The sequence below is a fragment of the Antechinus flavipes genome, chromosome 5, assembly GCF_016432865.1.
Source record: "Antechinus flavipes isolate AdamAnt ecotype Samford, QLD, Australia chromosome 5, AdamAnt_v2, whole genome shotgun sequence".
Classification (NCBI taxonomy): Eukaryota; Metazoa; Chordata; class Mammalia; order Dasyuromorphia; family Dasyuridae; genus Antechinus; species Antechinus flavipes.
The window spans coordinates 67,817,398-67,841,047 of record NC_067402.1 but is presented as its reverse complement, the minus strand read 5'-3'; the positions used below and the strand labels follow the sequence as shown (position 1 = coordinate 67,841,047).

The following is a 23,650-nucleotide window of genomic DNA, read 5'->3' as shown; positions in this document are numbered from 1 at the left end:
TGATACAATAGAATCAAGTGAAGGTTTATTTTAGACTACTGTTAGATGAAGATTTAAAAGTGTTTGTAAACCAAAGAAAGGTAAGGAGCCAGTGAAAAACAATACTAAAATCACAAAACTAGGAGATAATTGATGAAAATAGTTCTTGGAGGAGGCAGAAAGTAATGGAATCAAGGGTACAAATTGAGGGATTAATTTTGATAAGGACACATTTTCCTTTGAAACAGAAGAGTCAGAATGGATAGATGTAAAAATATCATCTCAGACAGCCTGAGTTCCAGTAAAGTGTATCAAAAGCATGATGACAGATACATAATTATTGGCACTCATTGAAAGCTGATTTCTCCATATATTTGCAGTGAAGTGGATTGTCAATATAGACACACTTAAAATATGAAGATTCAGAAACACAGCAAATAGTTATACTAGTGACACAACTGAACCACGGTCTCAGTAAGAGTCACTCTCCACTGGAAGCAATTAGAACCAATAAGAAAAACCATCATATATATATATATATGGATATATATATATGTGTGTGTGTATATATATATATATATATATAATATATATATATATATACTTAAAGCTCGTGATATGTTCTAATCATCTCTGTTTGTTGAAAGGGAATGCTATAGGGAAAAATGTATATATATATATATATTCTTAAAGCTCGTGATATGTTCTAATCATCTCTCTGTTTGTTGAAAGGGAATGCTATAGGGAAAAAATGGGAAAATCATAGCCAAGATGTTCAAAGAACTATGTGATCAAGAGAACACCCTTCCTTTAGTCTCTGAGATCCCTAATTCAAGTATCTGAAGTGAATAGCTAGAAACAGCTGAGTAACTTTTCTGAACAGTTAAATTGCTAGGAGTGATAGTTTTTGCTAAAAACCAGCACCAGACTATTTAAGCTTTTAACTAAAAAGTATGGTTCTGAGGTTTTCTTGTCTCCACTCTCAAAGTCTACGGAAAAGTTCATCTCCTTAGGACTTAGGGTTAGGGTGGGATGAGGATCATGAGTATAGTTGAGAAAATTAGAGAACAAACACTGCTATCTCCTTCAAAGTACCTTCCCTTACCCTTCCTCCTCCCTCCACTTCCCAAACAGAAACAAGTTTCTGCCTCCACTGAATACTAACTGGGTTTTTTACATCTCTTTCAGTGCTCTTTATCACATTCTGTGGTCACAGAGCCAGGAGTCAAACACATATATGTTTTACCTATCCTACTAGAGTTGTAAGTTCTGTAAATGTTGGGTCTTATTCCTATTTATATCATCCAGAGCATCTGGTACATTGCAGGCACTCAATAAATACTTGGTGAACAAATGAGATGACTTAAAAAAATAGGAAAGTAAAAGTCCAGGTGAACTTAGATAGTATGAATTTGTAGTGGAACTCATCAGTACATTTATGTGACTACTTTCTATAAACCCTTACAGTCCAAAAAAGAGCAGAAAAACTATGCAATGATAGAAGATAAGAGATGTTGGAGCTAGAGAAATTGCCAAGTGCTGAAAGTTCCACAGAGAAGCAACTCTAGATATGATAAAGAAGCTATGGCATGCTGATCACATGTTCTAGTTTAGCTAACTGACCCAAAGATTTGCTATCAAAGTGTAACTTCAGCACTAATTATATCTTTCCATAGTCGCAATGTAATGATATTTACAATTCACTTACTGCTTATGTTTTGCAGCTACAGCTCTTCGGGTGGCCATCGGCACTGCACAAAAGCGATTCCTTAATTTTTCAAGTTTTTGCAAAAGGTCTATCAGTTGGTTAATACTTGAAGATACTGCTTTATCTGGCAAAGGAAGCTCCCAGTCTGAAACATTTTGTTCTTTAACTAACTAAAATAACAAAAAATGAATCAGATACTTTAAAGTTATTATTCCTTGGGCTCTCCCCCAAATATTTTATTAACCATAACAAAAGTATTCTTGGAATACTGTTCTTACCGTAGTAATAGCCAGATGTTAAATATTCTATAAACTCATAAACATATATGCAACAAAAGCTACTACTAAATTTAAAACTAAATTGTTATTAGAGAAACATTTTAATTTTAATAATATTTTATTTTTCCCCAGTTACAGGTCAAGAAAATTTTTAGCCTTCATTTTTACAAGATTTTGAGTTCCAAATTTTTCTCCTTTCCTCCTTTCCCTCCTTTCTTCCAAAGATGGTAGATAGTTTGATACAGTTTATACATATACTATGAAGTAAAATATTTTCATGTTAATCACAAAGAAAAAAACCATGAGAAAGAATAAAGTGAATGAAAAAAATATATGCATCTATTTGCACTCAGAGGTCATCAGTTCTTTATCCACATCCAGATGTGGACAGCATTTTCTTTCATGAGTCTTTTGTACTTGTCTTACATCACTGTGTTTCTAAGATCTGAGTCATTCATAGTTGATCATTATACCATCTTCCAAGGATGATAGGTAATTTGATTGTTTATACATATACTACCACATAAAATATTTCCATTTTAAATCACAGTTGTGAAAGAAACAGATCAAAAGGAAAAAAAAGGAAAAAAAAACATAAGAAAGAATAAAGTGAGTGAAAAAATATATGTATCTTTATCTGGATATGGATAGCATTTTCTTTCATGAGTCCTTTGTATTTGTCTTAGATCATTGTGTTTCTAAGGCCTGCGTCCTTCATAGCTGATCATCACACCATGTAGTTGCTATTATATACAATCTTTTCCTGGTTCTGCTCATTTCACTTTGTATCAATTTGTACAATTCTTTCAGGTTTTTCTGAAGTCTAGTTCATCATTTCTTATTGCACAGGAGTATTCCATTATATTTATATACCAGTTTGTTCAGCTATTCCCCAACTGATGAGTATCCCCTCAATTTCCAATTTATTACCACTGTGAAAAGGGCTACTTTAAATATTTTTTGCCCACATAGGCAGTTTTCCCTTTTTAATGAGATTTGGGTTGGGGGATACAGACCTAAGAGTGATAATGCTGGATCAAAGGGTTGCATAGCATAGTTGCCCTTTGGTCATAGTTCCAAACTGCTCTCCAGAATGGTTATATCATTTCACACTCCACCAATAGGGCAAACAATACCCCAATTTTCCCACATCCTCTCCAATATTTATCATTTTCCTTTTTTTTTTTTTGCATATTAGCCAATCAGACAGGTGTTATGTGATCTCAGAATTGTTTTAATTTAGACAAATATTTTTAAAAAGGAAAATGACAACAGGATCAAGTGAATACTTGTATTTTTGTTCCTTTGGTAAAACAGCATCAGAGTCATATATACGATTTCTAATATGAGAAAATAAAAGATTATATATGAGAAGATAGATCAATCTTTAATCTCTCTACTAGATATTTTCCTATTACTTAATAGTAATAATGAAACACAAATTAAAGTATTGGTAAGTGATAAAAAAAAATTTGCTTACTCAAAATCCTTGAGAATCTCTTCATTTTGGCAATTCACAGCTGAATTGCCTTATATACCTTATATAAAAACTATTGAAACTAACCAGATGCCTTGAATCATATTAAATCACCCCCTCATCTATTTGAGACCCTTTCCAAAAAGCTAATAATGGAGTCTTAAGAGAGCAGATCCACAGAGCAGGAGAACCTCAGTCCTGATTTGTTGACCATCATTTACCTGATACCCTAACACATAACCATGTTTTACAGTTTTTCACGAAAAGAAGTTAGAAACTACTAGACTCTTTCACGAGTAATGTGTTTTGTATTACATAGCTAGGAACAGAGGGGAAAATGGGAGAAATTAATTCATTCAGCTGAATATTTTGTGCACTGCAATGTGTTTTAGACATTATATGGGACACAAAAATATATAGCAGCAAGGAGGTCTTCTGCCCTCAAGGAGCAGTTGAAAATATACAACAAATAAATGAAAAGTTAATCATACAAGAGATAAGTATTTCAATTTAAAATTCCCAGCTTCAAATTATTTTAATGGCTTTTTTGCTATCAAAATATCTGTTTAAAAGTACCATGTGAAAATTTAAGTGGAACCCAATATCTCACATATCCTACAAAAAATATTTCAAAGCAATCAAAAGGATAAAAGAAATACAGAAGCCACATCTTCCATCCAATTCAAAATTACACATGAGAATAATCAACAGCCTGCAAGCACTCCAACAAAGGATGGAACAAGAGAAGTAAGGAATCTTCATGCTTAGGTCAAACAATCTATGGGAACTATGAGCAGAACTCAACAAGAAAGCTGGAACTTCATCTTCTCTTAAGAGGGCCAGAATCCTGGAATACTCTGAGAGAATATGATCTATGTGCAATTATCAGAACTTGAGGCCTGTGAAATCTTGGAGCAGCAGTAGGCAGAAGACAGCATCCACAAATCAAAGCAAGATATTCCTTAGAGAACTCAAAGCTGGAGAAAAGGCCACAATTCAGTGACTTGTTGTACATATCGGTCTGAGGCCAGGATGATCTTGTACAAATAACTGGAGTCTCTGAGGATCACAGCAAGAAATAGCACTGATTCCTGGGCAGAGATTGTGCAAGAAAAAGGCAATGGAGACAGGCTGAAGCCAAAAACTATAATGGGCTACCAGAAAAAGAGTTGGTTTGATCCCATTCATTCCATCCAGAATGCACGGCAGTGGCATTGAGACTGCAGGAGGACAGATCTAAGCATTCCCTTCAAAACCCATCCAAGAATAGAAGAAGGGATAGCAGAGGAGGAAAGCTGCGACTTAGCACAAAGTCTCAAAATTGAGGCTGGAGGGATCCATAATACTATAGGTTAATAGAAGTCTAAGAGTGTAACCCACAAGAGAGTAGTACCACAGCAAAAATAAGGAAACTCTCAGAGAAAGGAATTTTAGCTATAAGGATTCCAAGAATGACTGAACAAAAATAGCAAAGCAAAAGCTAGGCAACGAACAACATCTAATACCCTATACCAAGATAAGGTCGAAATGTGTTCATGAACTATAGAAGCCGAATATGAATCAAAGCATAGTATTTTTACCTTGTTTTGTTATTGTTTGTTTTTCTTTCTCATGTTTTCCCCCTTTGATTTGATTTTTCTTGTGCAGCATGATGAATATGGAAACATGTTTACAAGAATTGCACATATTTAAGCCTTTATGTGATTGTTAGCTGTCTGGGGGAAGGGGAGGGATTGAGAGAGAGAGAGAGAAAAAAAAATTTGGAACAAAAGGTTTTGCAAAGGTAAATGTTGAAAACTATATTTGCATGTATTTGGAAAAATAAAATAATATTAAAGAAAAAAGCTTTCATTAATAAATGGGTTCTTCTTGGCATATATACAATCATAGGTAAATTTTAAAATTCATTTCTACAAATATCTCAAAATATTGGGAAGGAAGTATGGTAGGAAATATTGTTCACAATGCTAATTAATATACATAGATGAAAGGAAGAAGTTATTTTGTTAGTGAATGCCTCCAGAGCAGAACATCCACAATTTTAAAAAAATGTTATATGTAACATAACATATGGCCAAAGAGTATTCAGAAAACATTAACTGATTATACTAAATTTGCTTAAGGTTTCTTAATGTCCAAAATGTAAAACAAATATCTTAATCGCTTAAAGTTCTTTTATTTACCTCTTCTACATGATATACTTCTCGTTGAAACCACTTTAAAGGAAAAGAAGAATATTAATTACTAACATGTTAAAATTTTGTCTTGAAACAAAATACCAAGGTTAAGAGGAGAGGGGAAAAATATCAAAATGAATATCTCTGTCTATGCATTGAATTATGTATTCCAGAGAGATTATAGCTTCCTTGATTTCAAATTAAATCCCAAGCCACTACTGAAGGCATACAGGCAATAACATTCAGGGGCAACAAATGGAGGCTTTCATATGTTTTTAAAAATATAATATGAAAAATTGATAAATCTTTTTGTTAAAAGAACCTTCCCAACAACACAATGTGGAAATCCTTGCTCTTTCTCCCACCAGGAAAACAATTCTCCTAGTCTCACCCTCTAGAAATCAAATTCCCCCTTATCTTGGGAGAATTATCCCATAGGTGAATGATCTATTCCAGACTATATCTAGCTGTCCTCAGTCAGTCTTACCCATCTAGCCAGAAAACCAGGAGCAGAGGCATCTTGTTATATATGTCCTACTTTTAAATTAACTTCCCATTCCCACCCCCGCATCCCTCCATCTAGGACTACATACAGCAATCAAATGAGTGCTTTCATTGCAACTGGCAAGGGCATGAAAATCAATTATCACAGTTTCATTCATAATTTCTGTACCTCCTTAGGTCAAAAATTCTTCCCTTGTCTTCCAATTTCCTTGCACTTGCTGTATTAAAATACAGGGCTTAGTTATCAATTCATATGTAATTTTATATTCTTACCTTTGTGGATTTTTTTTACAAATATAGTTATATAAATGTTTTGTACAAGTTTTGTAAATGCCGGCAACAATTCTGGTAATTACCTTAAAAAGAGATTCCAATATCTGGTAGGGGAAAGCATATGATCAATAAATATGATTCTAACACCAGCCTTCAAAATGCAAAGTATATGATATTATATTTATTTCAAGTATATAGCAATTCTCTGTTAAGTGAAAATCTACCTTGTCATGACAATGTAGAATAATAATAATAATAGAAGTTATTATAAAGTACTTAAATATTTCCAATTTTTTTTAATAAATATTATCTCATTTGATTCTCACAACAATCCTAGAAGGTAGGCACCATTATGAGGGTTAAAGGACTTATCCAGTATCACACAGCCAATACGAATTAGAGGCCAGATTTGAACTCTAAACTCCACTGCTCTATCCAATGAAAAATTACAATTAGAATTTAGGTTCTCTAGAATGAAATCTGGCATATTTTCTATTATACTGTATTCTTCCTTTCTTAATTCATTCTTCCTACAAGTACTAAAATAATGTTCCAAATAATAAACATGTCTAACCATATCACTGACCTGATCAAAAAACCTCCAAGGCTTTCTATTGAGTATAGCAAAAAAAAAAAAAAAAAAAAAAAAAAACTCTTCATTCTGGCCTTTACTTTCCTATATTATGACTTTAACCTATATTTATTAGTCTCAACTCCATGCAAATTGGTCTTTACAAGCTTTTCTGTCAATTTGCCCTATCCTTGTCTATATGTTTGCATATTTATTAGGTATCAACCATTCCTAGAATACCATCCCATAGCAACTGTTTTCAATCTGTTTCTTCCTTTGAGGTTCAGCTTATCACCCCGTCCTAATTTCACCAGATGACACTCTCCCCATTTGGACACAGAACTTTCTATTTTGTACCCTACTTCCTGTAAGCATTTTTTCTCCCATTCTTCCTCCATTAGATTAGAAATCTCTTGGACTGGAGAGCCCAACTCAGTCAAGCAATCAGTCAACAATCATTTCTTAAGTGCTTGCTATATAAGCCAGGCACAATACTAAGCCTTGGGATACAAAAGAAAGTAGAGAAAAGTACCTGCCTACATACACTTTAATGGTAAAGTACCTGACTACATACACTTTAATGGTAAAGATAGCAAATAATATGTAATATAGATGGAAAGTAATCTGAAAGACAAAGGCATGAGAATCAGGAAAGCCTTCTACAAAAAGAGGTCTTAAATTGAGTAATTTAATTAATTAATTAATTGAGGCCAAGGTAAAAGAGCTGAGCATTCCAGTCATTGAAATGCCATGAAAATAGGGACTAGAAGGTCATGCTTGAGTAACTGCAAGTAGGCCAGTATAGTTAGCTAGAAGAATTTGAGGAGGGGAATTATAGTAAAAACAACACTAGACAAATACTATGATCTTTTAAGTTTCAATTAGAGCCTAGAGGTTCTAGCAGGAAGTCACTAAACTTCACTTAACAGGGTGATGACATCTACAGAATTATACTCTAGAAAGTTCACTTCAGCAGGTAAATGGAAAAAAAAATTTAAATGTTTTCATTTTTTGCAATTCACAAAGAATAAATACCTGTTGTTCTTCTTTAACTGCTTCATCAAGCTGTTTTGCAAGTGATGTACAGAATAACAAGAATGAAGTCATATCTTCTGCTTCTGTCTGAAAAAAAAGTTAATGAAGTTATAAATTATATTGCACAATAGATAGAATACCAGTTATAAGCAGAAATACTTGGGTTCGAATATGACCCTAGACACTTTCTAGTTTTGAGACTGTGAGCACTTAATCCAGTTTAACTGCTTCATCATCTGTAAAATGGTGATAATAATCTCACATCTCCCAGAGCTGTTGTGAAGGATCAAATAAGATAATATTTATAAAGCACTTAGCACAGTACTTGGCACATAGTAAGCATTATATGAATGTTAATTATTATTGTTACTATTATTTTAATTTATACTATAAATTCTATGTAAGATATACATGCATATTACATGTAAAATGTATTATAAATATATAGTATTATTATTACTATTATTTAGTTAAATGTAATTGTGTCAACTATACCTTTTTAAATATTATAAACATAATATGTCAAGGATCTACTACTCCCTAGTATTCAGAGAGAAAACAGACTACAACTAATTTCTGTCACCACAAATAAGGCTCCAGTCAACTGATACTCACAGCTAGCAAATTCTAACTCCCAATTTTCCTCACAGTTATGATGTAAAGTTATGGAGCTGAAAATCCTATCCACTGCTACTACATTCCCTTAGCATCCCCACCTAGTTTAGACTTAGCAGTCTCCAGTCTCTCTCCTCCTTTGGAAAGTCATAAAAGTAGTACATCACAGAACCATAATTTTAACTCAAATTTTATGACTTAGAATTTAGTGCTCCAAATTCAGTGATGCACCATTACAAAATATATGTACATACATTATAAGTGAATATATACAATATTTGTGTCATACATATATATTATATACATATATATGTCTATAAATATCTATAGAGGGAAATAAATACATGCACATATAGATGTCAACCATGCACATGTATATTTCCTACCCACAGAATTAATCCTGATGATACAGAAACCCTTAACACTGAAATAATATCATGACTTAGCTATCACTAAAATATTTGTCAAGCTAGGAATTTGGGGCTAATGGTTCTAGTTGCAGCAATCTAGAGAAAAATGGGGCTTAATGCCTTCAAAATCATAAATAGTACTGACTAAAGGGCCTAATTACAGTGAGCAAATAATATGTAAGTTGGCCAGTTCTATCTCATAATGCAATCAATCAATAAGCATTTATTAAGCACCTATTTTGTCTCACTATGTTTTACTGGAAACACAAAAGACAAAAGCAAAACAGGCCAAGCCCTCAAGAAGCTTACATTCTAACAAGAAACACAATATATACATAGAAGACTAAACACAAGATAGATACAAAACATCCACAACATAGCCTTGGAAGGGAAGGTGCTCCCATGATCAAAGAGAGGATAAGGACAGGACTCCAGTATATGATGGTGCTTAAGCTGAGTCTTAAAGGAAACCAGGGATTTGAAGAAACACAAGTAAGGGGAGATAGTCTATCCAGGCATTGGGGTGGGGTGGGGGAAGTGTCAGACATTGTTAAGACATGGTTACTGATAGAGTATTAGGTATTGAGAAACTATAATTGAGGATGAAACATACTGTGTATGTGTTAAGGATCACGCCTAAGTGTGAAGGGATAGGTCAATTCTTCGAGAGCCTCCACAGCTGTGAATCATAACACAATTGCAGAGTAGCTTTTACTGACACATATTTTGCTTGTAAATTAAGAATGAAATAAATTGGAGTCAAGAGAGAAGAGGAGAGAGGTCAGAGAATGCAACTGCCTCTCACTCTCCTTATATTGTTGTCATCCTCTCACATGAAAAGATCTATTCTGCTGGTCAGAATCAGAGCCCCAGCAGCCACTAGCAGATTGCTCCCATTAACATGTATGGATGAGAGTAATGCGTAAAAAAGCTAACAAGATCATAATAATAGCTAACATGTATAGAGCACTTCAAGTTTACAAAATACATGTTATTTCACATAATTCTTCTAACAACCATGTGAAATCAGTGCTAATACCCCATTTTACCGAGGCTCTCAGTATCAAATATCCAATATAGAATTCAAACTCAGGTCTCCCTGACTTAGTATTCTATCCACTGGGCCACCCAGGAGGGAATCAACTGTGAAGAACTTTAAGGCAAACAACAAAGGAGTTCATTTAGTAAGGGGAGAGGGGAAGAGAATTAGCCTCCCTGGTCCATGCTAATGAGACTAAGTTTAGGAGCCACCACCCTTGTCCATGTGTTCTCTAGTTCTATACAAAGGGTTTGGATCACCAAGCCAAAAAGGGTCCTTTTTCCATATCTGCCAACAGATGTCAATTTCCTAATGGTAGAGGTCTCTAGTGGTACCTAAGAAGAATCATAATAATACAAAGAAAAATAGGACAGAAAGAATGACTCCTTTCTCGAAGGGAAAACCCACACCCTTACCTTCTGGTGAGGGGAAGGAATCTGGCCCCTAAGTTATGCCAATAGGACTGGCAATAGTAGTGACCTGGGTAGTGACCTGGCCAAGAAATCTCCTGGACTCCAACTAGAGGTCTCATTATACATGGTCACATTCACTTACTCTCAGTAGTCAAGCTCAATATTACTTAATGTGTACCTTCTGCTAACTCTGGAGCAAGAATTCAGCTACTCCAAATGTTCTGGAAGTTCACCTTTTAGTTGGAGGTGTACTTGATTTCCTAAGAGGCTGCCCCTTCATTAGAGGCTAGTACATGCAAAATCTATTGTCATGGAAGTGGACATAATAAAATTGCTGTTACTATTTCACGAACAGGATGGGTCTAGCAATGGTATGGGGATACAATGGAGATAAAAGTATACACCAACCCCATGAATTCTAGGTTTAAAGGAAGCGGGGAGAGTTGCTGGTTGAACTCATATACTAGTACTACCTATTAGATCATCCAACACTCTTCCCCCTCATATCTCCCCTTCTCTGATTATCAGAGGTGCTGTGCAGAACTTTTTAATTGTTTGATGAGATTTCACTTTCCTGTGTACTGTGCAGATTCTCCTATATTGTAAAATCACCAAGCATAACAACCAATAATCATAGTTCAAAGTGCTGGTACTAATCATCTCTTCTAAATACTACATTACTCCATTTATGCATTTCTAATATCTTGAGATCTATATTGTTTTCCAAAGGTGTTCTATGTTCCTTATTCTTATTATGATGTACTTAAAAGTAGTGTTGCATGGTCAATCAAATTGTTAGAAGAACTAGTCAGTGTCCCACAGAAACTGGAAACTGAGGAGATGCCCATCAATTGGAAAATAGCTGAATAAATTGTGGTATATGAATATTATGGAATATTATTGTTTGGTAAGAAATGACCAGTAGGATGATTTCAGAAAGGCCTGGAGAGACTTACATGAACTGATGCTGAGTGAAATGAGCAGAACCAGGAGTTTACTGTACAACAACAAGATTATACAATGATCAATTCTGATGGACATGGCTCTTTACAACAATGAGATGAATGAAGACAGTTCCACTGATCTTGTAATGAAGAGAGCTATCTACATCCAGAGAGAGGACTGTAGGAACTGAGTATGAATCACAACATAGTATTTTCATTCTTTTTATTGTTTGCTTGAATTTTGTTTTCTTTTTCATTTTTTAAACCTTTTTGATCTGATTTTGTTGTGCAGCAAGATAATTGTATAAATATGTTTATATATATATTGGATTTAACATATATTTTAACATGTTTAACAATAACAATATATTGGATTACTTGCCATCTGGGGGTAAGGGAAAGAAATTTGGAACAAGGTTTTGCAAATGTCAATGTTGAAAAATTATTCATGTATATGTTTTTAAAAAAAAAGCTTTAATTTAAAAAAAAGAGAAAAAAAAAGAAACTTGTTTGTGGCTTTATCAGTTCCCTGGGTTTGGACTGTTTTTTGTTTTCAGTTTTCTCTTTAAAATATCAAAATTCTTCTGATGATGAGCCATAGAACGCTACAGTCTCTGAAGAACTGAAACTTCCAAAAAGGGCAATAAAAATGAGGAAGACTCTTGTTTTCCCCTACCCTTCCCCATTCCTTTACCCAAGCATAATGAAACATAACTGGACCTATAGTCTGATCACTGTAGTATTCTTTCTAACAATGCAAATCACAACATGTTCATGCCTACGTGACATTTGTCCATGTCTTCCCATAAATTTTCCAGAGGGAAACCACCCAATGTTCTGTATGGGAGGGAAGAAGATCATCCTTCCTTTCTCTGAATATTTGAAGCACATGAGCTCTCCATAGTCTGAAATGTGAAAAAATAAGGGACAACCCATTGATTATCTCTAACTCTGCTTCTCCATGTTTTCTTATTTGTTCTTTTACTGCCTATTAATACCTTTTGTTTTCTGAATGATGCTCAATTTCAATTCTTTAGAAAATAAGCCTTTGTTTTAGAAAGAAATTTGAGGTTATTAAAATAATTGGCAATTTCCCAAAGGCAATAAAGCCCATACACCTGCTCCTTTTTACTAAATTCTGTATTCATTTTCAATTTGCTATAGTGTACTGATGCAAGAGCTCTATAAGTTGTCAATCCAATAATATGTCATATTATGGATAACAGATTTTTTCATTTGCTTGGTTGAATTCTGTTTAGTGATTTGTGCATCTCAGGAAACTCTGCAATGTCCTGAGGCTTACTTAATGCAATCAATACAATATCATCTGCAAACAGGAGCATGTGGAAAACCTTACCATATTGAGGGAATCTCTCCTATTTCACATGGACTCTGTACTGGACCACTGATGCTAAAAAGGATAAATTCCTTCACACAAGACAACAAACAAATGAAAGTTCTTCAAGTATTCTTAAAGCATTTTTTTAAAGTAATAAACCATATTTGGGCTCTAACACCACAGTAACATATACTTACAGAGGAAGAGAAATGACACTGAAAGAAATAAAGAGATCTAATTTTTAAAACATTGTTTCTTACCGAACAATAATATTCCATAATATTCATATACCACAATTAAAACATTGTAGAAATGCCTCAAGATATCTGAAGGAAAGGGAAATGTCACTTTGATACCTATTTATACTTTATGTTTGGTAAAATCCACAGTGCCCAATTCTGAATAGCTCTCTTTTACTTGGAGAGGCTCAAGACTTTTCCAATGCCTAATTCTAAAGAATCTCATATAAATCCATGTGGCACAGTTTACAACTGCCAAATCAATATTCTCCCTACTTCCAAATACAAGATGATACAACTTAAAAGATGTTAACAAAATCCTCATAGGTTTATCATCTATCTGCCTCAGTACTTGAGTGCTTAAAAATGCCTTCTACAACCCAAATATTAACAACAACAACAACAAAAAGCAAAAGAAAATCAAGTCTCCTTTCTTAGGGAAAGCCTGGTGCCTGAACAATTGTCAGAACACAAGCAAATTTCCACACAGAGATTAGGAATCTGAAATCAACTGGAAGTCACACCTTTCTCCTTTGGATAAGAAACCCACATGTTTAACAACAGTAATCTTCTGACACCTGGAAGGCACTTTCCCTCTTCATACACAGAGGGGTTCCTCTGTTCTAACCTCAAGAGAATTCAAGTGCTATAATAACTGGTGCTGAATCCACAGATATTGGGACACTTGACCATTACCTCTCCCACTAAGAAGGCCTTCTGCTCTGGATACACATATGCAGGCTGAATTTATTCCTGAAAAATTTTCTCTGGGGCCCTGCAAGAAAGCACCCAAAATTTCTCCAGGGACTCATAAAATACATTGGGAATCCAAGAGAAAACCCAAGATAATATCTCATAAGGCCAAGCAAGATAGGCACGGGGACTAAACCTGTGATTTTACTGGCATTAGAATTCAAATGAAAAATTCTTCTATTCATGCAGGCAGGCACACAACTTCTCTGCAATTTATAGACAGAATTACCTAAGGTGCTAGAAATTAAGTGACATGCTTAGGGTCACACAGTCAGTATATGGTAAATACTGGAATTGAACCCAGGTCTTCTGGCTCCAATGATGGCTAACTACTATGCCACGTAGCTTCTAAAATCAAGTAGACTAACTTTAAAAGAAACGCCCCCCTCCAAAAAAAATTGAGGACTCCCAAAAAGAATTAAGGATTTGGGGTTGCTAGATCAAGCAGCAAAACTTGCCCCATAGTTCTGCAGGCCATAACGAATTCAGACTGGCTTTGATTCAATAATCAAATCCCCTTGTCTTGATTAAAAGCTTAGAGCGTTTAGGGCATATTCTTTAATACCTTTTAAGTTATGATTGGAGTTCTCATCTGATAAAAGGATCAGGGCATAATAAGTCCTTTTGCACATTAAACACAAGTGTAACTATTTTTACACTTACCTTGTAATTGTATTCTGTTTTTTTTTTTTATTCAGTTGAGGTATCAGGGATCTTTTATAATTACACTGAGTTGATCCCCAAATGATTTTTCTTTGTTCAGGAGCTTTGGAGGTTTGAAAACGTATTTCTGAGAACATCATCAAAATTTTTTTCTCATAATGCCCTAAAGATTCTACTTATTTTTTACTTTGCCCACTGGTTCTAATACTTCTGAACAATTTTATTTTATGATTTCTTAAAATATGGTATCTGGATTTTTTGTTTCATCACTGTTCAAAGAGTCTGATTCTCAAGTTATCTTTCTGAAAGCTATTTTTAAATGAGCTTGTTTTGTCTTCTGATTTTGCTCTATCATGTTTTGCTGTATGACTGAATTCTTGTCTTCTACTTTCTCCATTAATTGTTTTTTAGGATGTCCATGATTTCAATGAAGTTTTTAAAATATTTTTCTGTTTATTTTCTTTTTGCAATTCTTTTCAAGAGATCAAATTTTCTTCCTTATATGATCATCTTTCAGTCTTTTTTTTTAGGTTCTCCAACTCCTCTTAGGATTCTTGGGGACAATATTTGCCTTTTTCTAGTATTCCCTTTTGCCAATTATTATCATGCTATTAAATTTTATGCTGGGATTCTATTAGCCTGAAACATTTCTTCAATGTATTAGGTTTTTCTTTGGTTATTGTTTCTCTGTATTTCCTTACTATTTTTCTCCCAACCATGGTCTTATGAATCCTATTAAGGATTGCAAAATTGCAAGTTTACTCTTCACTGCTGAGGAGTGAACCAATGGAGATAGCTGACAAAGATCTGTCCCTTATCTAGGTACTTCTCTATTATCTCTTGACTCTTCACCAACTGGAACTACAGGTATAGAGTCCTCAGCTCAAAGGCATGAATTGAAGATGGGTAACTGAGACAATATGGACTCCCTAACTTTCCCTTAGAATCCCTTGGATTCAGCAAGCAGGCAACCAGCTCTAGCCACACAGAAGTCCCTAGCCTACCTCATGCAATGCTTGCCTTTCAGCTAAGCGCCCTCACCACAGAGATCTGTGGAAATCACATAGACTTCAGCCCTTAGCCCAAAGCTTTCACTATCAGGGGAAGTAACAGAATGTAATTAGGATTGGTGAACAAGAAGTTAAGAGCAGCCATGTAGAGCCTTCAGTCTTTAAGAGAAGAAGTGGAGGGAGGGCTGTAATCATGTGGGCAGGCAGACAGGATGTGAACCTAATAGTGCCATTTTTGGCTGATTCTTAATTTTATCTTATTATTGCTTTAAGTTCAATTGTTGATCTTTTTCTCTTTTAGGCATATTTCTTATTGTTTTTTTTTTAAAAGAAGCTAGATTTGACCATTTTAATACACCATTAGATACCACTTTGATAGAAACATTGTCTTTCTCTCTTTCAAATCACTTCGAAAAAAAATTTTTTCCATCAATGTCTCCACTATCACCTTGTAAACAGTTCAGTTTTTAAAACCCGAATATAAGATTTAGACTTATCCCCATTAAATTCCATTTTATTGGATTTGGCCTATCAATTTGACCTTTTAAGGTTGTTGGGCTTTTTTTTTTTATTCTTCTCTATGATTCAAATTGTTAACTATCTCTTCTATCTAATGTTCTTTTCAAGATTGATAAAAATGGCATCTATATCCATCAAAATCACTAATAAAAAACAAACAAAAAAGAAACATGTATCCTAACAAAGCTGAGGATAGATTTGTTGAAACACTCTACTAGAGATTTCCCTCCAGGTTGACACTGACACAACTCAAGGAATTCAGTCATTCAGTCATTCAACCAATCCTTAATCCACTTAAACATACTATTTTCTATTAGTTTACAAAGATGTAGTATTTACAAGGATCTTAGCTTTATATGAGAGACTTTACGATTCCTTGCTGAAACCCAGAGATGTCTGTGTCATTCCCCTGACTTATCACTCTAGTAATGTTAGAAATTCAAAGAAAAATTGGTTTGGCATGAGCAGTCTTGATGAAGACATACTAGCTACTATTTTCCTTTGTAAATGTTTACAAAAATGTTCTTTAATAATATGTGCCCAAGATTATAAATAAATTAGAGGAACATAAGATAGTTTATCTCTCAGACTTGTGGAGGAGGAAGAAATTTGTGATCAAAGATGACCTCAAGACCATTATTGATCACAAAATAGAAAATTTTTATTGCATCAAATTAAAAAGCCTTTGTACAAACAAAACTAATGCAAACAAGATTAGAAGGGAAGCAACAAACTAGGAAAACATCTTCACAATTAAAGATTCTGATAAAGGCGTCATTTCCAAAATATATAGAGAATTGACTCTAATTTATAAGAAATCAAGCCATTCTCCAACTGATAAATGGTCAAAGGATATGAACAGACAATTTTCAGATGATGAAATTGAAACTATTTCTACTCATATGAAAGAGTGTTCCAAATCACTATTGATCAGAGAAATGCAAATTAAGACAACTCTGAGATACCACTACACACCTGTCAGATTGGCTAAGATGACAGGAAAAAATAATGATGAATGTTGGAGGGGATGTGGGAAAACTGGGACACTGATGCATTGTTGGAGTTTGAACGAATCCAACCATTCTGGAGAGCAATCTGGAATTATGCCCAAAAAGTTATCAAACTGTGCATACTCTTTGATCTGGCAGTGCTACTACTGGGCTTATACCCCAAAGAGATACTAAAGAAGGGAAAGGGACCTGTATGTGCCAAAATGTTTATGGCAGCCCTGTTTGTAGTGGCTAGAAACTGGAAAATGAATGGATGCCCATCAATTGGAGAATGGCTGGGTAAATTGTGGTATATGAATGTTATGGAATATTATTGTTCTGTAAGAAATGACCAGCAGGATGAATACAGGGAGGCTTGGAGAGACTTATATGAACTGATGCCAAGTGAAATGAGCAGAATCAGGAGATTATATACTTCAACAAGGATACTGTATGAGAATGTATTCTGATGTAAGTGGATTTCTTTGACAAAGAGAAGCTCTAACTCAGTTTCAATTGATCAAGGATGGACAGAAGCAGTTACATCCAAAGAAAGAACACTGGGAAATGAATGTAAACTGTTTGCATTTTTGTTTTTCTTTCCGGGTTATTTTTACCTTCTGAATCCAATTCTTCCTGTGCAACAAGAGAACTGTTCGGTTCTGCACACATATATTGTATCTAGGATATACTGTTGACATATTTAACATATATAGGACTGCTTGCCATCTGGGGGAGGGGGTGGAGGGAGGGAGGGGAAAAATCGGAACAGAAGTGAGTGCAAGGGATAATGTTGTAAAAAGATTACTCAGGCATGGGTTCTGTCAATAAAGAGTTATAATTATTTAAATAATAATAATATGTGCCAAAATTTTATCAGTAATCAAAATCAAGCTCGCCAGTTTTTGTAATTTGCAAAACTATCATTTCTTTTTGAAGGTGAGGAAGAAACAATTCAGTATTATTGAAAGTGTATAGTTGATGTCTTTTGTTCTATAAACTTTTTCAAAGATAACAGATTAACAATAATATCAATAAATGCATTTTGAATTTTTTAATTGAATTGGCAGATGCTATGAAGGTACTCCTGGCCAAATTACCATAATCTGTCTTCCAATGCACTTCTTCCAATTTGTTGAATTCATGTTCCAACACAACTGGTAGGGACTGAGGGGGGAAGTAGAGTGGGGAGAATGGATAACTGCCAAAATATTATAGGGAACTTATTGTAGACCAGGCTAGCTGGTATTAACAGCTGTAATTCAAGAAGCTGAGTAGAACCAGTCAACTCACTTTGAAGCAGCTCAGTATCAAACAGATCTCTCTTACAACATATGTGCTTTGAACTAGGTTTTCATCCTCCAAACTTTCACAATTAACTACTCAGTGATTATGAAAGGGTTGGATGAGTTTTAACAAAAAATATTCTGTATTTGTGAAAAACAAAAGGTCACTTCAAGAACATGGCCAAAGGAGAAGTCTACAAGTCAAACAAAAGGGCCTAAGAATCTAAATCACCTCAGTGCCCTAGAACTCAGAAAAGTTATGATATCACTACCCTTCCAAGTCAAGGCCCTGAAACTTCACTTTCTGGTAATGAAGAATATAACACTGATTTCCAATACTATTGGTGACCTACCTATTTCATTAAAAAAGTAAATTCTGTTGAGAATATTTTCATATTTTCATTTAGACTTTAAACTTTAATCAGTCAACAAGCATTTAAACCCATACTATGTGCCAGTCAATGAGTTTAGCACCAAAAATACAAAGAAAGGCTAAAACATCCCCTGCACTCAAGAAACTCATATAACTGGGGATACAATATAAAAAATGACTAGGTGCCTACAATAAGGGAAGAAATTAGCCGATGAGGAAATTGAGGCCTTTTACAGGAGATTAGAAATTATCTCTCTTGAATTAAGCCAGAGAAACCAAGAGGAAGAGATGAAGGGGCAGAGAATTACAGGACTGTAGGACAACTTGTGCAAAAGCATTGAGAGAGATGAAGTGTGGTGTCTGATAACTGAAGGCAATCCAGTGAAGCTGAATCAATAAATTACAAGTAAAAAAGTTAAAAGATTGGTCAAGTTGAAATAAAGTTTTAAATGACCCCAAGAAATTTATATTGGATCTCTGAAGGGAGTCATTAGAGCTCAATAGGCAGGATGTCACAAATCAGACCTGCACTTTAGGAAAATTAGTTTTGCAGCTGAATGAAAGATGGATGGGAGTAAGGAAAAAAATAAGTCAGAATAGTCATTTGGAAGGCATTTGCCACAGTCTAAATCAGAGGTGGCAATGGCCTAGAACTGTGGTTGTCTGACCACAGAGAAAGAATGTGAGAAATGTTATGAATGAAGAGACATCAAAATTTGGCAACAGACTGAATATATGAGCTAAGATTGAGGAGTTGAGGATATCACCAAGGTTATAAATTTGGATAATTGGGAGGAATACTGCTCTTGATAATAATTGAAAAAGAAGAGAATTGGAGGTGAATGGTAATGAATTCTGTTTTGTAAGTTTGAAATGCCCCTAGAAAACACAGTACAAGATGTGCAAGAAGCAGTTGGTGACCAAGCAGGGTGGCATATACTGTAATACCTGCCAAAAGGGGAAACTGTGGTTGATGGATCGCTTGCGTTCAGGGCACTTGGCTGCAATTAGTCTATACTCAATTTGTGGAACTCAAAAGTTCCACACCAATATGGTGAAATCCCTGGCATAGTGGAAGGCTACCACATAAACTACTTCAGGTAGAAAAATGGAGTAGACTAGAGATTTCATGCTTATTAGTATCAGAGGGGCCATGAATGGCTACTACATTGCCAATCTGGCAAGGTGGGGAAATGCAGAATTTTTTTTAAAAAGCATTTGGTGAAGCTTCACTGTAGCTCAGGAAAGAGATTAAGATTGTATATACAGATCTAAAAATCATCTGCATAGAGATGAACTCATGGAAACTGCTATGGTCATTAAGTAAATTTCAAATCTAGTATCTGAATTTGAATGAAAAGATAACAGTTTTTAAATTTTTATTTTTATTTATAAGAAGTTCATAAGTATTCATATATCTTAGCAAACATGCATGAAAATACACAATCTAAAAAAAATAAACATTTCAAAAAGATATAGCACAAATTTATTAATTATATAAGTGTTCCAAAGTTTTTCTTAGCTTCATACTTAAGTTTGTATTTAATCATATCTCCATAATACTTGTACAAACAATAACATTTTCAATGATATGAATAATACATTATAACAAAGTCCAACCTTAAAGAATACAAAATTCTCTTGTAATATCTATTCAGATAATAGGCAGTCTCTGCCATCTACACCCTGGATAATAATGCTATCCTCTGATTAATGATATAAAACCTGGATAAATACAAAACTATTTCTGAGCATTTTTGAGTAGCATGAACAAATTGTAATTGTTTCCTTCCCTTGTTATTTCCCTGTAGTCATATTTCCTTTTCCTTATAATTTCTGCCTCAGTAAACACTTCTTGCAATGTTTTCCTTGAGTGCCATGATTAATATGTTAGCAATTGGGCAACAACCACCTGGAAATAAAGAAGCAGAAACCAAAGTGGGAGAATAGCAAGCAAAAACTAAAAAAAGCCCATCTAGGTTATTAACAGGGCATCTAAGACAAGCAAAAAGATCTGAGTCAAGCAGGAAGACAAGCTGTTGGGCAGAGGCTCAAAGATGGTAGAATCCTTTTGAGGATATAGAAATAAAAAATGAAGAGTATCAAGGGAGTTAATTGTCCTACCTAAAATTCTTCAATGCTTCAGCGTTTTTGTTAAAACTTCCAGGATCCTCTTTCTTTGACTGGAATTACTATGGTGATACAGTCACAGGTTTGAATCACCACACCTGTTTCTTACTCAACTTTTACTGTCAAGCAATGGACATATACACTATCCTTTCACTCAGAACACCTTCTTGGACCTCAAGACTGTATTTTATGAGTAAGATGGAGGGAGAAAAGGTACAACATCTGTAATAATTCCAGGGAATGCTCCTAGGTCTTTGGGTATTCATAATTAGCAACTATAAGTAGTCTGGATCTTGGATGTAATTCAGGATCTAAATAAGCACTGTAGCAGACTATTATGAGTTAAGGTAGCCCAGATGGAAGACGACCTAAAATTGAATACCTAAAGAGAGGGAAGTGAACTGCTGCCCTGTCTACCAGTTTCTGGGAAGATTGTTTATGAAAAGGTTGTGAAAATACAAGCTGGACCTGACTCCTTGATTAAAAGCTTCCAAGGAAGGAATGATGATTAGCTCCCTATTTGTTTGAAGTCTGGGTACACATAAGGAAGATGATAAGTTAGACTGGTCAGCCTCAAGTCTCTCAGTTACTGACTATGAGAATGAGGCAAATAAAGGTAAAATGTGAATATAAATCTGTGTGTGTGTGTGTGTGTGTGTGTGTGTGTGTTCTAGATAGATGAGTATACAATATTAGAATACAATTCCTGGATAGGCAACAGGGAAACCCAGTTGTTATGATCGGTTTATCAACAGATATACTTCTGAAATATGCCCCCACTAGACTGAAAATGATTTGCCATAAAAAGGTAAACCTTCACCTGAAAGACTGAATAGAAAAGCTTAGCAACAAAATAAATTAGAGACTTCAGTTGGGAGTTGGAGAAAGAAAACCAAGAGTGAGAAAATTTACTATAAGAAGTGATAGATAGTCACAGTGTGAAACCTAGCAAAGAGCATGAATTGAGTCAACTTAGTTAAGGCTCCAATTAACTCAAACATAGCACTCTACCCAAAGAATGAAAGAAGGGCTATGGTAAAATTTAATGTCAGCCGATTTGACCAGAGTGGCAGTAATACTGCATACTGAAAATACAGACTTTATGTAATATGTAATTACAGTCATCAGAGAAAATCATTCCCTAAACAAGCCACCATGAGTCTACACTGAAGAAACATGAGAATGACGAGAACATTATTCACCGAACTTCATCAGAAAAAGATGCCCTGACCTATTCAAGATGGGTCTTCTGTCCCTGAAATGCAGACATCACATCTGCTTAAGAGGACAAACTCTTTAAGATCTAAGAATATTTGTTGGTACTAAGAGAGTGGGTTAAGGATATAATGTTAGCAGAAGCTAAATCTACATGATTGTCCCAACTGTTCTCTACAACTTTGAGATGGCTAGGATCTCTGCTTCAGATTTAGCATCAATACAATCTCTTTATTCTAATCATGAGTGCCACCATCTCTTTGTTCTAGTCATGAGTGTCATTTTGAGATGAGCATTGCTGCTTATTGACTATTGCACCTTGATAAATTCCAAAAACCAAGGACTGTCATCAACATGAGTCAGAAGCTCTGCTTTGGAGACCTCATTTCAGAAAGCATGCAACATAAATCAGATATGATCAACAGAGTGTTTGGAGATGTGGACATTTGTGACACATCAGTTGTCTTAATTACAGCATGATGTACTGCAAGGATGCACCAATTACATTTATGAATTAACATGGAGCCCAAAGTTAGAGGGAATGACTATACCCTTTATAGTAGAGCCGCTTAACATGTGCCAGGGAGTCAATCTATGTACTGTAGACAGAAGCATCATATTCTCAACAATCAAGCCTTTGCATAGATTAACATTAGCAGTAGGTAAAAGTGAGAGGTTATATTTAGGGAGAAAAAAACATGTAAAATTCATATGTGATATTTAACATGTATGGATCTACCTGCCATCTAGGGGAGGGGGTAGAGGGAAGGAGGGGAAAAGTTGGAACATAAGGTTTTGCAAGGGTCAATGCTGAAAAATTACCCATGCATATATCTTGTAAATAAAAAGCTATAATAAAAAATTCATATGTGAGCAATCACCAATCTGCCATAAACCAAGATAGACACCATGCCCAAGAACCTCCTAAGACTGCTTTCTCATGAAGGGAGTAGTAGATGAAATTAACTAGATGGTTTTTCTTAAAAGATTCTTAGAAAAAAAGGGAATGTCAACAACCTCTTCAGGGCTTTACAGTAGAGCATAATATCAGGAAGGTCTGGCTGGCAGTTTGAATATTAGCATATTAATTAACTTCACAACAGATTTTATGAGAGCATATATCATATCAAACAAGGACTACACAATCCACTTCAAGCAAGCTTTTATATATGGATCTAACTTAATTACAGCAACAACATGTCTGATAAGATAGTTGAGGGAACCCTGTTCTTAACTGAAGCTTGATCTAAATGTACTCTTAGATTCAGGAGATTTAAGTTAAATTCATCTCTAGTTTAGCAAGGATAGAACCCAAGTATCCTTACACCACAGTATCTCAATTTATAGCCAATGAAATACACCAAGGACTATGGACTGAGTCCAAATACCCTGTTGTTGATATCTACAGAAAAGTCAATTACCACTTTATTGGAGAGAATATCACTGGCACAATGTTAAGTTTATACCCTGAAAAGTTGTTATTAAAAAACTATGGTTCCTTCTCATCAAGGGTACTCCTAATGCATTATTTGAGACATACCCCAAATTAGTGTGCCAGGGAATTGCTTCAAATTCAACCACTGGATGGATTTTTGGTGCAAAATCGTGGATAACATTTTCCAGGGGCAAACACGAAATAAGTAAGAATAAGTAAAAATCTATTTACGATGAATCCCAGTTCATCCAAGAAAACAAAACACCATGATTAAGC

General features: G+C 34.8%; 1 protein-coding gene and 1 long non-coding RNA gene across 6 annotated transcripts in view; one reads left to right on the top strand and one right to left on the bottom strand.

Moving 5' to 3' along the window:
• Window positions 1-23,650, bottom strand: part of CCDC7 (coiled-coil domain containing 7) — a 152,807-nt gene that overhangs the window by 105,060 nt on the left and 24,097 nt on the right. For 3 of the 4 annotated variants that reach the window (XM_052000780.1, XM_052000779.1, XM_052000781.1), the window contains exons 4-7: window positions 8,003-8,089; window positions 6,480-6,500; window positions 5,626-5,658; window positions 1,688-1,857 (exon numbers count right to left, since the gene is read on the bottom strand). In XM_052000780.1, coding sequence (XP_051856740.1) covers window positions 1,688-1,857; window positions 5,626-5,658; window positions 6,480-6,500; window positions 8,003-8,089 — 311 coding nt within the window. The remainder of the gene's footprint in view (window positions 1-1,687; window positions 1,858-5,625; window positions 5,659-6,479; window positions 6,501-8,002; window positions 8,090-23,650) is intronic. The other variant, XM_052000784.1, reaches the window with a different exon arrangement.
• The window catches only part of LOC127564321 (uncharacterized), a 131,787-nt gene that overhangs the window by 98,093 nt on the left and 10,044 nt on the right, over window positions 1-23,650 (top strand). Inside the window, exon 3 of one of the 2 annotated variants that reach the window (XR_007954231.1) lies at window positions 1,704-1,877. The exons of the other annotated variant lie outside the window; for it this stretch is intronic. This is a non-coding gene — a long non-coding RNA (uncharacterized LOC127564321). Of the gene's footprint in view, window positions 1-1,703; window positions 1,878-23,650 lie in introns of those variants that run through there. 2 annotated transcript variants of the gene reach the window in all.